This window comes from Adiantum capillus-veneris, chromosome 13 (genome assembly GCF_014529385.1).
Source record: "Adiantum capillus-veneris isolate H3 chromosome 13, ASM1452938v2, whole genome shotgun sequence".
NCBI lineage: Eukaryota > Viridiplantae > Streptophyta > Polypodiopsida > Polypodiales > Pteridaceae > Adiantum > Adiantum capillus-veneris.
This window is the reverse complement of record NC_140943.1, coordinates 108,915,651-108,931,576: the sequence shown is the minus strand read 5'-3', so window position 1 is coordinate 108,931,576 and position 15,926 is coordinate 108,915,651. Positions and strand designations below refer to the sequence as shown.

The window sequence follows — 15,926 nt, the reverse complement described above, 5'->3', positions numbered from 1 at the left end:
TTTTTGTTAAAAATTATGTACTTATCCAAGTGTTTTAAAAAAGTACTTTGTAACTGTGAAGTCGCCACTATATACTTACCTTCATCAAAAGTGATTTCCTGCATACAAAGATAGAAGTACATGTCTATAAGGCCATTTTGCTAGGTGGATGTTTAAGTTGGACAGCATATTATTTACATACAGATTGTATTTCAAAAAGTTCTAGTCATTACCACTTCCTTGAGGATCTTTACCAGAGGCATAAGCATATTTAAATAATTTGATTGAGCTTGAAAGATCGATAATATCTTAAGTTATTAAGTAAAAATCCAAAAATAACCTAATCTGTGTAAACTAGATCTGAGTGTCGAGCTACAATCCATGGAGGTAGCCCAATGGAAGTTGTATGCACCATATAAGGCTGATGTTTAATTTCTTCTGTAAAGTCAGCCTATAAAGTCTACAATCATTATTAAAATAGAAGAGAGGTAACATCACTCCAGCTTCTAGTAGTAAAGAACTCTAACAGAATAAATTCCGCAGCATCTCCTTTGTAAAACGGACAATATTTCAAGTTTCCAATCAATGCCATCTCTGCTGAGACCCTCACATGAGGTTTAAGGCTCTAGCAACCAATACATATGTGTTATTTTCAAGTCAAAAAATCCATCATGCAAAACATGGTCCTACCAAATTCGGAAGTTCTACAAACAATTCTCTTTATGATGCAGTAAACTAACTATGTATGTTCAATCATCAGTTAGACCAGTCCTCATAGTCAACAAAGTCCAATGGTCATACCTATTATGCTAATGATAGTCATTCCACATCCATACATTTATGATTACTTCTGCCAAGTTCCGAGAGCAAGCAAATATCTCTGTGATAGAAAATAGCAATTGCTTAAAATTGATTAATTCTAAGTTCAAAGGGTAATTTAGACCAATCAAGTCACCCCATTTCTGGTTTGCAACTCTGAGTGCCAAACCCCAAACATAATCCGATACATAAACTTTAGTGTCGACTTTCAGTAACCAAATGACTAACGTAGTTAACAATCCAGGTAGATATCAGTGCCAATGGATCCCCAACTCAGGTCCATCAACTCAGGCAAACTCATATCAGTGAATAGAAAATCCAGAAACTTCAAATTATGCTAAGTACAAAACCTGGAAGTGGACACTACTACTTGCTGCTTTCAAATGTTTTTCTTTCCGACAGACATTCTAAGAACTTGTTACTTATCAAAAACACAAAATATACTGAGTAGGTGCAATTGCACCTACCTGAATGTCAATATTTTCCCTTTCCGAAGTGGGCAGGGTTTAGTTGAAAAATGTTCGATGTCAATTACCCCTATAGACATGCATTCCGTCCATCATGTTGTGTGTTTGAGAGGCTATGAAAGCCAATGTGGAGAAGAAATCAACTGACAACAGCCATGCTACCATGTTGTGTGACCTTGCCGAAAACGTCATGGGCATGTGAGGCAGATTGCATAAGTTCTAATGCTTTGCAACCAGAGCGCCATATTCTATATATCATGAGCGGTAATGTGCAGCAGATCAATAGGAGAAGAAGAGATCCACCGAGTTATCGTCAAGAGTGCCAGTGCTTGAGAAACTTTGCAAGAGAGCTCCACGCAAGTGGTCTCTATCTCTGTGTGTGTGTGTGTGTGTGTGTGTGTGTGTGTGTGTGTGTGTGTGTGTGTGTGTGTGTGTGTGTGTGTGTGTGTGTGTGTGTGTGTGTGTGTGTGTGTGTGTGTGTGTGTGTGTGTGTGTGTGTGTGTGAGAGAGAGAGAGAGAGAGAGAGATCTTGGGTGTGGTCACGTTTGCCTGTGTTAGCTCGCGAGGAAGTACTAAGCAAGAAGGGCGTGCGGTGATGCAGACTAATAAGCACCCCTCGATTCCAGAAATAGAGGGGTTATTTTTATGCACCCATACAAATAGTGGTTGACTTCATTATGAACCTTCACATTATGTGAGTTGTTTCATTCAAGTCCACCGCCAGTTCAAAGCTCCAACTAATCCAAAAGAGACCAGTTGTGAGGTGTATTCCCTTAGGGTTCTAGTGTTTATCAAGCCAGGGAGAAGTATTGTGGCAAGAGCAATTCCAAGAAGCAGTGTATGCAAGAGAAGATCCTAGGTTTGTGTGTACGAGCATGTGTGTTTATGTTTTGACACTCCTTGTAAGAGGGCAATACACGTCTACTGCTCGTGCTAGTAATAATGATGCTATAGAGGTTAGTCAAAATGCGAGCTAATAATAGACTAGGAGTGGGTTACCTAGCTTTAAATAAGGTAGGTAGTTTTTAGGTGATAGAGTTTCTCGACCAAAAAGGTAATTAAACCATACCTAGCTATTTTTGGCAGATGAGTTGGAGTAACAGCTCTAGGTTAGCACACCAAAGAGGGAAAATGTCAGCCAAGGGTTAGACAAGGAGCAAAGCTAGATAAGTGTGTGTGTGTGTGTGTGTGTGTGTGTGTGTGTGTGTGTGTGTGTGTGTGTGTGTGTGTGTGTGTGTGTGTGTGTGTGTGTGTGTGGAGTCCTACCATAGCCCGAACAAGATTTTGCAAGCAAAGCAAAACTCGAGCGAAGATCTATAGTTTCCCTTGTACATGAAGCACTATTTCAAAAATAATCATAAACCTTCACGGCACCTCACATGACGATTTTAAACCTTAATCAAATCCATCAAAACAATACATACTACTTATCCACAATCCAAAATATTAGAACATCTGTAGTTGTGGTATTATCACCGCTCGAAAAAATAATAAAAATGGCCATAACCATTATGCATCCTCTCACGAAAAACAAAGCAAAACAAAGTACTTTTAAAAAAAATTGGACATAGTTTCCCTTGTATATGAAGCACTATTTCAAAAATAACCATAAACCTTCACAGCACCTCACATGAGGATTTTAAATCTTAATCAAATACATCAAAATAGTACATACTACTTATCCACAATCCAAAATATTAGAACATCAGTATTTGTGGTATTATCACTGCTTGAAAAAATAGTAAAAATGGCCATAACCATTATGGCTCCTCTCACAAAAAACAAAGCAAAACAAACAAAGTACTTTTTTAAAAATTTGGACATAGTTTCCCTTGTATATGAAGCACTATTTCAAAAATAACCATAAACCTTCACGGCACCTCACATGAGGATTTTAAATCTTAACCAAATCCATCAAAATAGTACATACTACTTATCCACAATCCAAAATATTAGAACATTAGTATTTGTGGTATTATCACCGCTTGAAACAATAATAAAAATGGTTATAACCATTATGCCTCCTCTCACAAAAAACAAAGCAAAACAAACAAAGTACTTTTAAAAAAATTTGGACATAGTTTCCCTTGTACATGAAGCAATATTTCAAAAATAATCATAAGCCTTCACGGCACCTCACATGAGGATTTTAAACCTTAACCAAATCCATCAAAATAGTACATACTACTTATCCACAACAAGACATGAATTTGAATTTTAACCTCCACCAATGTTATAAATCCATTGTTCTTATGATGACTCTCACTCATCATCAATGAATACGTTATGTCTCTGATACCTCTCAGGGATGCAAGAATTGTACCGCGTATCTACTGCCATGGTTCTAGCCATCTGCTCTGCGTAGACCCGCAATGCACTTCCATTAAAAAAAAAAAAGATTGTGAAGTTAAACACCAAACAAGTAATATAGGCAGTATCAATGATCAATAAATACCAACGCTAATACAAAAATAGTGACAAAAAAGATGAGAGCAATGTCAATGTCAAAAGTAAGAGGGGCCCTCACTAGTCGTCAAAGGGATTAACACGCGATGGCATGTCACTCTCATCATCAATATCTAAAGAGGTGGACGCCTCCTCTCTGCCTCGCTTTCTAGGGCGAAGCAACGGTAACACATATCCTGAAATCAGTGGCTCATCAATGTCGACTGCAACACATGCTCGTCCTGAAGCCAAGCAAGCTGCTAGTACAGGGGCTGTGCCACATCCAAGCTCTAAACAAATACCTCCTCATCGGCAAAGCAGCTCCACAAAACATGCAATGAAAGAATGGCTCCATTGTAGTCCTCCTCGCAATGGCTCGCCTGATAATGATCTAGCCTGAGAGAGCTCCGAAAGGTGATGCACCATAAAAGAATCCGAAGAGTGCATACCAAGACGGGAGAACAAGGCAGCGCTTTCTGATACAAAGCAAGGTGTATGCATACCCACTCTGTGAATCATAAATAGCATAGAGCAATTACACTGCAAAACAAGACACATGATTAGAGCAAACAACAAGACAAAGTGCTGAAATATTGATGTAAAAACAAATGTATCACCTCCACACGACCACCAAAACTCTCCACATAACCAAATGCTCCATGATGGAGCACTACAATGCGACGATGAACCACCATCTCCGAAGCACGAGAAAATCTCTCCACCCAGCCAACGGCCTCTCTTGTTATTTTAACTAAATATCCATAATAAATACCACAAATATTACATTTTTTTTGCATGAATATAAACAAGATAGACCTGCCAAAGAAACCATGATCAACAGCCATCCAATATCCGCCAATGTCGAGAATGCCAAATGAACGCCAGCACGTAAATGATCCTCAGTGCAAATGTCCCAACGAGGTGAAGTAGAGGAACCTAAGAGGGACCCACCAAATGGAAGATCTAAGAAAATCAAATCTGCAGCCCATGAAACTGATTTCGTGCCGCGGGTATACACGATAGAGTCAGAGCGTGCCCGCACGAGATGCTCGTGTACAGGGACCCATGAAAGATTACGGATCCCCGCCCTATAGTCTGCAGAAATGGCAATGTAGTCCCCAACAATAGCCATGCATCGGGTACCCATAGAACTAGAGAGACAATGAGATGGAGACTCCATAATATAAACAAAAGAGATACTCCTTCGAGCCACGATCGTGCCAGGAGCAACTGAGACATTACAAGGAGGTTTAATAAGCCATGCATCAACCATGTGGAAGGAAAGCATTAACAAATGCAATCGTAGTTTACCTGGAGGTGGCTTCACCTCCTCGTCAATGATTTGATCCACAACCCTCTCCTTTTCCTTTTGTGAGTTGCGCATTGCTAAAATAGATAACTTCAAATCAGAGCACTGTAACTTTTAGATAGGCAAATATGAGCATGATCAAACATACTTGCACGACTCTCTTCTACTATGTCTACTGGAGGAACCTTCATCGCAGCATCAATTATCTATCTCCCAAGGAGTCAATGTGTGCATAGTAGAGGGATACATGCTTGTGTCTTGGATCGCTAGCTGAGTCCACTGTCTAGCCAGAAAGGGCATGGCAGGCAAGACACTCTTGGCAACCAAGAACATGAAGAATCTACAAAGTTCAATTAGGTGACATGAATGTTACGAAACAATAACAACGAATATTATATATCTAAGTCAGTTAGTGATTCACCTAAAAGCCAAACGTTGTGCTGCCATTCTCAATGTATCCACCTTCTTTAATGCCTGCTTATCGATATCCTTAGTCTTCACTCCAAGAGACACCTCTATTGGAAATAGATAGGGCCTCGCCTCAAATTTAATTTCTTCAAAGTAGAATGCAAGAATGCAGTCATGCTGCAAAGGCACCACGGCTGGCACATCCAAAAGATCTGACACAATCTGAAATGCCCTCTGAAAAACCCGAGCTAAAAAACCCTCTCTACGAAGCCAGCTACAATCCCAAATAAAAAGAGGAGACAAAGTTAGACTTTTATATAAAGACATGATATATTTAGTACTTTTAATCTTATCTATACTTACATGCGAAAGACGTGATCTCCCTTTTTCAGACCATATGCACTCCTTGTAATCTTGTCTGCTTCTAATAATGAAACCCAATGAATCTTGTTTTGCACAAGGGCATCTTGAAGTGCTATTAAGTTCAGCTTCTCCAACATAGCCCAACTATCAAGACCCCATTTCAAAGACAAAACTCTTGCTAGCCAATCCGTCCCAAGATTGGGATCAACAATGTTAAGCAACTGAAACATTTAATATTGCATATGACAAGTACTTAAGTAACTTTTTGCACGTTTTTCTCAAGAGAATGCCGTGAATTCATGTTATCTACATACCTTTCCAATTCGATCCTGATATTTGTGAGTAATCTCCTCACAAATTCTCTCTTCTTCTTTTTGATGCTCTTCCGCAGACAAGCTTTGTTTGATAAGAGCAACTCGCTTTTCTTTTTCTTTTGTCATTTGAATCTAACATTAAATATACGTTAATAAGCTTTGAAATCATGCATTTAAATGAGAGTAAAAATCATTTAGTCTGACACATACGTCATAGACCAATCTGCCAAGGTACCTTCGCGTAAGTGGATACCAAGGTTCTGTACCTTTGGCATTCTTCTTCCGTACAGCGGCAATAAGTTTTTGATCTCTATCTGGCAAACCCTTTAGATACATTGCATGGTCCGTTGTACAAATATGTGTCGTATTGACAATCTGATCACGGAGATGAGTGACATCAAGAGCATGAGTGTTCATGCTGCATTGAAAGACCAAAAAACCATTTGATACTCACATTCAAGTGTTACCAAAGATAGAAGAAACATCAACACTTACAAGTTCATTCGTTGTAAACTGCTTAGCAAGGCAATCTCTGGCACCTTAGTGGGATCTATAATGGTGCATAGGACTCGACAGTGTTTCTCCTTTGAAGTGGAGAACTTCTCTTTTATCGCTTCAATCCAAGCCACGGTACGATGATTCCCTTCCCAAACATAGAACATGTGATTTGTAAGATCTTGAAACTTTCTTTGTTTTTTTAACTCGGCTTCAAATTCTTCATTGATTTCATTCCAAAGAGGATCCCATGTAGCCTTTATCTCATCTAGAACATTCACAAAGTCAAACTTCAAACAACATTCACAGCACATGGACATCAATACAAAAATGAAAAGTGTTAACACATACCATTCACAAAACTCTCCTCTCTTTTGCATGTTACCAAAGAGACAATGAATGCTCCTTTCTCTGGCATATAAGCTTCTTTTGCAAAGGTCGCCTTCAATCCACTGAGATCATCTCTCAAACCTCTCACTCTTGCATATGGAATCAATCTACATAAAGGAATGGAGGGACAATCAAAGCAACTAAAAACACGTGTGATTTCAAGGATGTCTGCACCTCTATGCATAAAGATATTTTGCTCATCTTCCATCTCAGACGCTACGGTAACCTCATCCATTATCTCCCATGGAACAATCTGTAAACCATTCTCCTCGGGGGCTAAAGTATCATCAACTTCATGTAGAGAGCTCTGTCCCATTTCCATGGAAAGAACCTCCTCACCTTGTGTCTCAATTTCCTCTATCATGTCGGTAGCTAAGACTAAAGATACTTGATCACTAGCATCTACCTGGCCATAAAGAGAAGCATTGTTACTCCTTCCCCTTCGTGATCTTCCACGTGGTTTCGGACTGTTTCAACATCAACAAGAAACATGGAGACAATAATTTTACAAAAGAGTCAAATTATATATGGCACCATATTGAAATAAAACACAACAGAAATCTTTAAAAAAATTGGACAGAGCTACCTTTGTACATAGAGCATTATTTCAAAAAATACTATAGCCCATAATGGCTTCTCACTTGAAAAATTTTAATGTTTAAAATTCTTTCATAAACATAATTCATGAAGCATAAATTAAGGTCCATAATGTATCCATAGCCACACACCCATCAACCAAGCATTAATTTAAGACCTTAAACATAATGTATCTTTAGCTCAACACAAATCAACCTAATGTATCTTTTTTAAAGATCTTAAACATACTGTATCTTTAGCCCAACACATAATGTATCTTTTTTAAAGATCTTAAATGTATAGGTTTTTTCTAATTCAGGCTCAATTAAAAGATGTTTTACAAACTACCTAATTAGTCGGGGTCTCAATATATCAAATGCATACAGAACCAGCTGATATTAAATTGAGGAATATCCCCCTTCAAAGCCAAGCTAATATAGAATGGAAATGTTAAGCTAAGTTTAGGATGCATTGAGCATCATTGAGTACCTTGTAGGTGGACGACCCCTTCGAGTCAACGCGGAGTTTCGACCAGCCATTGTCAATCCTTGATCTCAATCACACCTCTCAAAGCCCTTTCTAAAGCCGGAAGCCACAATCTTTTGGAACCTGCTAAATGAACTTGCAGAGCTCGATTTGTTGAGCTTGTCGCTTTGCTGAACGATTTGTTGAAACGATTTGCTGAATGATTTGTTGAACGATTTGCTGCTATCTGAAACACCGCGCGCCGGCGCGCGCTCCTACGGCTAGGGAATTCAAAAGCTTGAACTGCCTGAACTGCTAAACGATTTGCTGAACTGCTGAATGCTGACCTGCCTGAAATCGACCTGCCTAGACCCGACCTGAGCCCGACCTGCCTGAACTGCTGAACGCTGACCTACTGAACTGCTGAACTGCTGATTTGCTGAATTGCTGAGCACGCCTGATGAACGCGACTTGAGCTGTGTGTGTTATGCCTGAACCCGACCTAAGCTGTGTGTGTTATGCTCTCTTCGCTATGCCTAAACTACCGCGCAACGGCGCGTGCTCCTACGGGCAGATTATGTATGGCTCCTCGCACGCACGTGCAACAGAGCAAAAGCACGGACTCACGCAGAAGCGAAAGCCTCCACGCACGCGCGCAATAGAGAAACCTCCGAGAGAGGGCGTCACACAAAGGTAGGGCTCGTAAAAAACTTTTTTCCAAAACTTGGCAAACCTTCATAAGTGGACCAACAGAGGTAAATTGACAAAGTTTGAAGGTTTTTACACCAAGGTTTTTACATCAAATTACACCAAAAACTTGGCAAATCTTCATATCTGGACCAACAGAGGTAAATTGACAAAGTTTGAAGGTTTTCTTACCTTCAAATATAAAATTTAAATGTAAATTTCAAAATTTGTAGGTTTGGATTACACTGCGTGACAGAGGCCCAATTGTAAAAATTTTAAAAGATTTTGGATATAAGTCAAGCTACTTAGAAAACCAATTTACTAGATTTTACAGATTTTTAGTGATTGACAAGATTTTAAATAATTTTCTAGATTTTGAACCGGATTTGCTTAACGTTTCGGTGATCATCTTTTATGAATGCAAGCCGTCTGCACCGCTTTTTGGAGAATGACGCCCAAAATAACGACTACCATATGTACCTGATGTTATTTTCCAATCTATACTCTGCACTCACTTTCCATTTGGAACTTAATTAGTAACATTAACTTCTCTCAGACCATTGCTTCCAATGTCTAGACACATTACAGTATTCGGGCCACAAGTTGGTCAAAAGCTTGTCCTTATTTTTGAAGGCAGCACATATGCTCTTTCTGTCTCTTCTGTGAAACGGCATTTTGAGTTAACTAATACGTTTACTTTACATCCACTTACACTAAGTGGAGGACAGGTAAAAATGGAGGTTACTGAGTCTATTAGTGGTGAAGAGGTCTTCCTTCTGAATCATGATGTCTGTCAGTTCTTCAAGGTTCGCTTGTCAGTTCCTGAACTTGACAATGGAATTAAGGCTCCTCCAGTAATTGTCAATTTAGAATCAGATGCCGAGTCACATGGCTACTCTAGCGTACTTGATATTATACGCTCAATGCCCTTGCAGAGCAACTTGTACTTGGCCCTGAAACAAGCTAAAGATATCATTCAAGTTCAAGAGCTTCCTGTGTTTTATGATGGATATGTTGCATTTGAGTTGCCCTCTCTAGGTCACACTAATGGAATGATTGGGATGGAACAGAGACATGATAGCCACATGTGGACTGAATATGTCACATGTAGCAGTGATACCTTTCTAGGGGTCGTTAGGTTCAGTCGATGCTCGGGTCACTTATGTTGTGTCAACATTGATTGTCCATATTACTCGAGGACAGGACTCTACAATGAGGTTCATTGGCGAGGCCGGCTTTCAAAGTCATCTCCAAAAGGCATTCTGACACCTGAATATGGCACCTTGATATGCAATCATTGCTCTAAAATGCCAGAGTGTGTGGCAACCTGTCCTGCAGTTATTTGTTATTGTATGCCAAGGGAGAAACAAAAGTGGACCCGTTGTGTGTTGCATCTAGGTGAGCATCAACATCCTTGTGCGGAAGGGAGGTCAAGAGTAAATGAGAAAAAAGTAGAATCAGTGATTCAAGCTCGTGCTGCTCAAGAACCATTCACTATAGCCAAACAGCTCGAGGGCATGACTGCTCAGGATATGATCATGGGAAAGCTTGTAATGGAAAATGCAGACAACACCGAATATATTGAAGATTGTGAGTTTGTTGAATTTATCGACACAATCACACCTTTGTCAAGTAGACAAAGGATTGAACGAAGCTTTGAATGCGCCAAAAGATCAAAAAATATAAGTGCAAAAGGCTTAGAAGCAGTGCTTGACTTGAAGAGTAAGAGTAGGTATCCATATATACATGATGTTCTCTTCCCTGGTCAACTTGGAAATGCCCAGCAGGCACATGTGTTCAAGATGTCAATAATTGGGCCGGGAAGTGGAGTTGATCTAGTTAATCGAATGCGTCCGGGTGGAAATCTTGAGCAGATGTGGATACACTTTGATCATGTGCATCGTGTGCAAGGCTGGCCCACAATGTCTGCACATGTTTATGATCCATTTGTGGGTGAACTTATGACAATCGAACCATGTGAGTTTACTGTGGAGAATAAGTTTGCACAGATAGAGTTTTGGAAGATGCTCAATAAGGTGGTTCAAGATGAAGGATTTGATAAGCCTGAGTTCAGAGGTTTCATGTCTGATGAGGCTAATGCAAATTGGATAGTAATCAGAACAGTTTACTTTGGGGGTCCCAACAAGGTTGTACCATCTAAGGAAAGGTCTTGCGTGTTTCATTGGGATCAATCCATGATCCGGCATACTAATAAGTGTATCAAACCTTCCTCACAAGAGGAACACAAAATTAAATGTCGAAAATGGCAAAATGCACCATCAGAGAATCAAGCAGATATTTGCAAAGGAGAGCTTCGTCACTTTTGGAGAGCAGGACATGTTGTTGATGGTGAAGTTTCATGTTTGGAGACATGGTTGGCTTGGTGGGATATCAGAGTTTCACATTGGGAAGGAAGATTTGTTATGCAAGATGAGTCTGGCATTTTTGTGCCAAACACTAACTTATCTGAGAGTAAACATGCTAGCATGCACGCATGCTTTGGTTTCAAAGAGAAAATTAGTTTATATGAAGCCGCAGGGGCAGATATGGCAATGGATGTACTACAAAGTGTTAAGTACAATGCATACCTTAAAGGTGCAAAGACATGTAGTGGTCCCGGAATACAAGACCTTGCACAAAGATTTTTAAATCATTCATCCACTGCCTCTGCTGCAAAGAAGTTGGTCGATCTTACACACGGCTCAATGGACGAAATGGGTTTGCAAAGTCCAGAGATGAATATGTCAAATATAAGGGAGAAGAGTGTAAAGAAAAAGAGACCAATCTTTGTGGATGCTGGTGTTGTGCTAGAGGATGATAGCCACAGGCCCGAGTATGTCACAGTCACTGAACCCTTTGGTAGAACAAAGTATGCACGTGCACATGGGAAACAAAGTATTGGCCTGAGGTGACTGTTGCAAAAACGGTATGGGCAATTAGGAGAACTGAACCTGGACGTAAAATGACATGTTTTGGAATTTTGCAATATCAAACAGAAAGATGTGGACGATTCATTAATCAAGGCTCGCCTAATATTAATTCTAGGGTAGTTGCACCGTGCTTTTGGGGTGAAGAATATATCCCTCGTCAGTATCAAAGCCTGGGGGGATTGTTGAGGGTTATGTATGGTTCTGCAATGCTAGTAACATGCACACATGGAAGATTCATGACATGCTGGTGGGGCCACTCGGACCTGCACCAGGGGTTTGGAGGGTCGCAGAGGGTACAAATCTACTACCACATGAGGCAGAACAGCTCCAAGCAAATGGATTTGTACTTCAACAACAACATGGGGTACAATGTGCAACTGTGAATGGGGGAATTCGAGTAGCAAATAGAGTTACAAGTGCCTTTCATCCCAAATACAGGGATGGCAAGGTTATTAAATGGCGCTCAAAGCTCACAAAAGAATTTCAGACCAAAATTGATATTGGAAAATGCATGGCAGCAACATTAGTTAAAGAGGTTATTGTTGTGTGCAATGAAACACATGTTTTCTACATTAGCACAGAGGGGTCAAGGGCAAAGGGAGTTTCATACTCTGTGACATTGTCTGATTTTCCAAGATGTACATGTGATGACTTCCAAAAGAGAGAGTCCAAGAGGTTGACATATGTGCCATGCAAGCATATTTACTATGTGTTTCTCCAAATTTTGGGTTTGGACTCTCATGCCCATGAGTTCATGCACCAAGCAACCCTAACGAAGGTGGAGCTGTTTCAAGCTTTGGGAGGATTGCAGCCAAATGTGCAACAATAGTTAAAGTGCCTCTAGATGTAAAGGATTTGTGTGGTATGTAGTTTAAAATGCAGCGGTGTTTTGTCTACATATGATAAGCCCTAGTTTGTGAGAGATCAGCCCTATGATAAGCACTAGCGGTATTTTGTCTACTTATGATAACCCCTAGTTTGTGAGAGATCAGCCCTATGATAAGCCCTAGCGGTATTTTGTCTACTTATGATAAGCCCTAGTTTGTGAGAGATCAGCACAAGTTTTGAGAGTTCATTCTATTAATAGTTTCTTGTAAATTTCATATGTGTTTGAAAAAAAATGAACACTATTTTGTTTTGAACAATGTAAGATGCAACGGGTTTGCTACAGAATCTTATTGAAGATTGGGGTTATGTTCTTCATTCAATTTCTTTTGTCAGTTTTTTGGTGGCTAGGTTGAAGTGCCTCCCTTAAATTTTCCATCTACGTTTGCGAACAAATTAACATTATGGATATTTTTGTTATAAACAAAGTAAGATACAGCAAGTTCGCTTATCTAACCTATCTTGCTCGGTTTTTTGTTTGCTCAGAAGTACTTGCTCGGGGATGGGGTGTGTGTGTGTGTGTGTGTGTGTGTGTGTGTGTGTGTGTGTGTGTGTGTGTGTGTGTGTGTGTGTGTGTGTGTGTGTGTGTGTGTGTGTGTGTGTGTGGCCCTCCCCCATCCCAGAGGAGAGATCCACTAGGTGGAGGATGGTCCACCAAGTTGACCAATCCCCCACCAATTGTAGTAATTGCTTCCTAAAAATTTCCATGTTGTATAGCTCAGTCACTTGTATGGTGTTAACAAGGTTTAGATGCGAGATTACTCATTTCTGATGTGTTTGAACAGAACTTAGATGTGAGTACACCCAATTGTTGTATGATAAAGGGGTCCTCCAAGGAGGAGAGTATGGTATTATGAAATCTACATAACTGATGTCTCATGATTTCAATGATGTCACTCCAAATTTGTGGAATATGTCGTGATGTTGGTTACTGTACAATACTCCGATCCTGCAAGATAACTTGAAAATCCACACCTACTCGAGGGTGATCAATGCTTACAGTATATGGATTATATGTAAACCTGTAGGGCGCTTGACCAATTTAGGAGCTGAGAGCCCCGACCCATCCCTTTGGATTGGGTGGATCAAGCTAATAATAATGTAACTTGTATTAAAGAGTAGGCAATCCAATTCTTAGGGTATAAATACCCATATCCTGACAAAAACCGTTTGATTGAAGTCAGAATAAATTGGAGTAGCTATATTATTATCTAATATATTATCTAATCCCAATTGCTAAGTATGGCACTAGTTCGACCAAAGACTAGTAGGGAAACTCTGTGTGTGTGTGTGTGTGTGTGTGTGTGTGTGTGTGTGTGTGTGTGTGTGTGTGTGTGTGTGTGTGTGTGTGTGTGTGTGTGTGTGTGTGTGTGTGTGTGTGTGTGTGTTTAAGTATGAAAAATCCCCTCATAATTGAACCATACTTAGACAATTGAGTTAGATAATATATTAAATAACAATATTTTTAAAACAAGATGTCATAAATCATTTCATATACACCAATACAACATTCTGTCTCTAATGGATAATACAATCATTTAGATCAAAAATTTGATCTTTGATCACTACAATATAATATCTGTATCGTATGTGCCCATCCTTTGGGATGACCTTCCACTACATCCACATGTAGAAGAATCCAGTTGGTACATTTGTTGGTACATTGGACGATCTTCCATTACTACTGCAGTTTTTGTTGTAATCCCAAGGAAAGGATCTCTTACCTGCCACCATCCAAGAAACACAAGCCTGTCAGAACTAGCATTACTTGGGAAGACAGGTGTCAACGACTCCCTCCCCTTGTTATTGGTGTCAAAAATTACAACACAAACTACTACCATAACAAAGATCTAATATCAAGTTTGAGCCATTTATTTATGCTAATGTTTATATCTTTTAATTCTAGAAAAATATGGACAGCATCTCCTTTGTAAATTGGATCAATTTTCAACAATCCAATCTACTACCATCTCTTCCGAGACCCCCACTTGAGGATTAAGGCTCTTTTAATTGAACGAATTTCAAAGTAAAACATTTTTGTTAAAAATTATGTACTTATCCAAGTGTTTTAAAAAAGTACTTTGTAACTGTGAATTCGCCACTATATACTTACCTTCATCAGAAGTGATTTCCTGCATACAAAGATAGAAGTACATGTCTATAAGCCCATTTTGCTAGGTGGATGTTTAAGTTGGACAGCATATTATTTACATACATATTGTATTTCAAAAAGTTCTAGTCATTACCACTTCCTTAAGGATCTTTACCAGAGGCATAAGCATATTTAAATAATTTGATTGAGCTTGAAAGATCGATAATATCTTAAGCTATTAAGTAAAAATCCAAAAATAACCTAATCTGTGTAAACTAGATCTGAGTGTCGAGCTACAATCCATGGAGGTAGCCCAATGGAAGTTGTATACACCATATAAGGCTGATGTTTAATTTCTTCTGTAAAGTCAGCCTATAAAGTCTACAATCATTATTAAAATAGAACAGAGGTAACATCACTCCAGCTTCTAGTAGTAAAGAACTCTAACAGAATAAATTCCGCAGCATCTCCTTTGTAATACGGACAATATTTCAAGTTTCCAATCAATGCCATCTCTGCTGAGACCCTCACATGAGGTTTAAGGCTCTACCAACCAATACATATGTGTTATTTTCAAGTCAAAAAATCCATCATGCAAATCATGGTCCTGCCAAATTCGGAAGTTCTACAAACAATTCTCTTTATGATGCAGTAAACTAACTATGTATGTTCAATCATCAGTTAGATCAGTCCTCACAGTCAACAAAGTCCAATGGTCATACCTATTATGCTAATGATAGTCATTCCACATCCATACATTTATGATTACTTCTGCCAAGTTCCGAGAGCAAGCAAATATCTCTGTGATAGAAAATAGCCAATGCTTAAAATTGATTAATTCTAAGTTCAAAGGGTAATTTAGACCAATCAGGTCACCCCATTTCTGGTTTGCAACTGTGACTGCCAAACCCCAAACATAATCCGATACATAAACTTTAGTGTTGACTTTCAGTAACCAAATGACTAACGTAGTTAACAATCCAGGTAGATATCAGTGCCAATGGATCCCCAACTCAGGTCCATCAACTCAGGCAAACTCATAGCAGTGAATAGAAAATCCAAAAACTTCAAATTATGCTAAGTACAAAAAACTTTAAATTATGCTAAATACAAAACCTGGAAGTGGACACTACTACTTGCAGCTTTCAAATGTTTTTCTTTCGGACAGACATTCTAAGAACTTGTTACTTATCAAAAACCCAAAATATACTGAGTAGGTGCAATTGCACCTACCTAAATGTCGATATTTTCCCTTTCCAAAGTGGCCAAGGTTTAGTTGAAAAACGTTGGATGTCGATTGCC

General features: G+C 39.3%; 2 protein-coding genes across 2 annotated transcripts; both read right to left on the bottom strand.

Moving 5' to 3' along the window:
* Positions 1-3,791: 3,791 nt before the first annotated feature.
* On the bottom strand, positions 3,792-6,230 carry LOC147444622 (uncharacterized). Its single transcript, XM_086528127.1, has 9 exons — positions 6,101-6,230; positions 5,791-5,962; positions 5,441-5,701; positions 5,308-5,359; positions 5,022-5,124; positions 4,527-4,940; positions 4,328-4,461; positions 4,214-4,250; positions 3,792-3,952 (listed from the first exon to the last, which is right to left on the bottom strand). Exons 1-9 carry the CDS (start codon positions 6,228-6,230, stop codon positions 3,792-3,794), a joined length of 1,464 nt encoding a protein of 487 aa, XP_086384253.1.
* Positions 6,231-6,269: 39 nt separating this feature from the next.
* Positions 6,270-7,353, bottom strand: LOC147444621 (uncharacterized). Its single transcript, XM_086528126.1, has 3 exons — positions 6,951-7,353; positions 6,644-6,867; positions 6,270-6,383 (listed from the first exon to the last, which is right to left on the bottom strand). The coding sequence occupies exons 1-3, from the start codon at positions 7,351-7,353 to the stop codon at positions 6,270-6,272; spliced, it is 741 nt and encodes a 246-aa protein (XP_086384252.1).
* Positions 7,354-15,926: the final 8,573 nt, after the last annotated feature.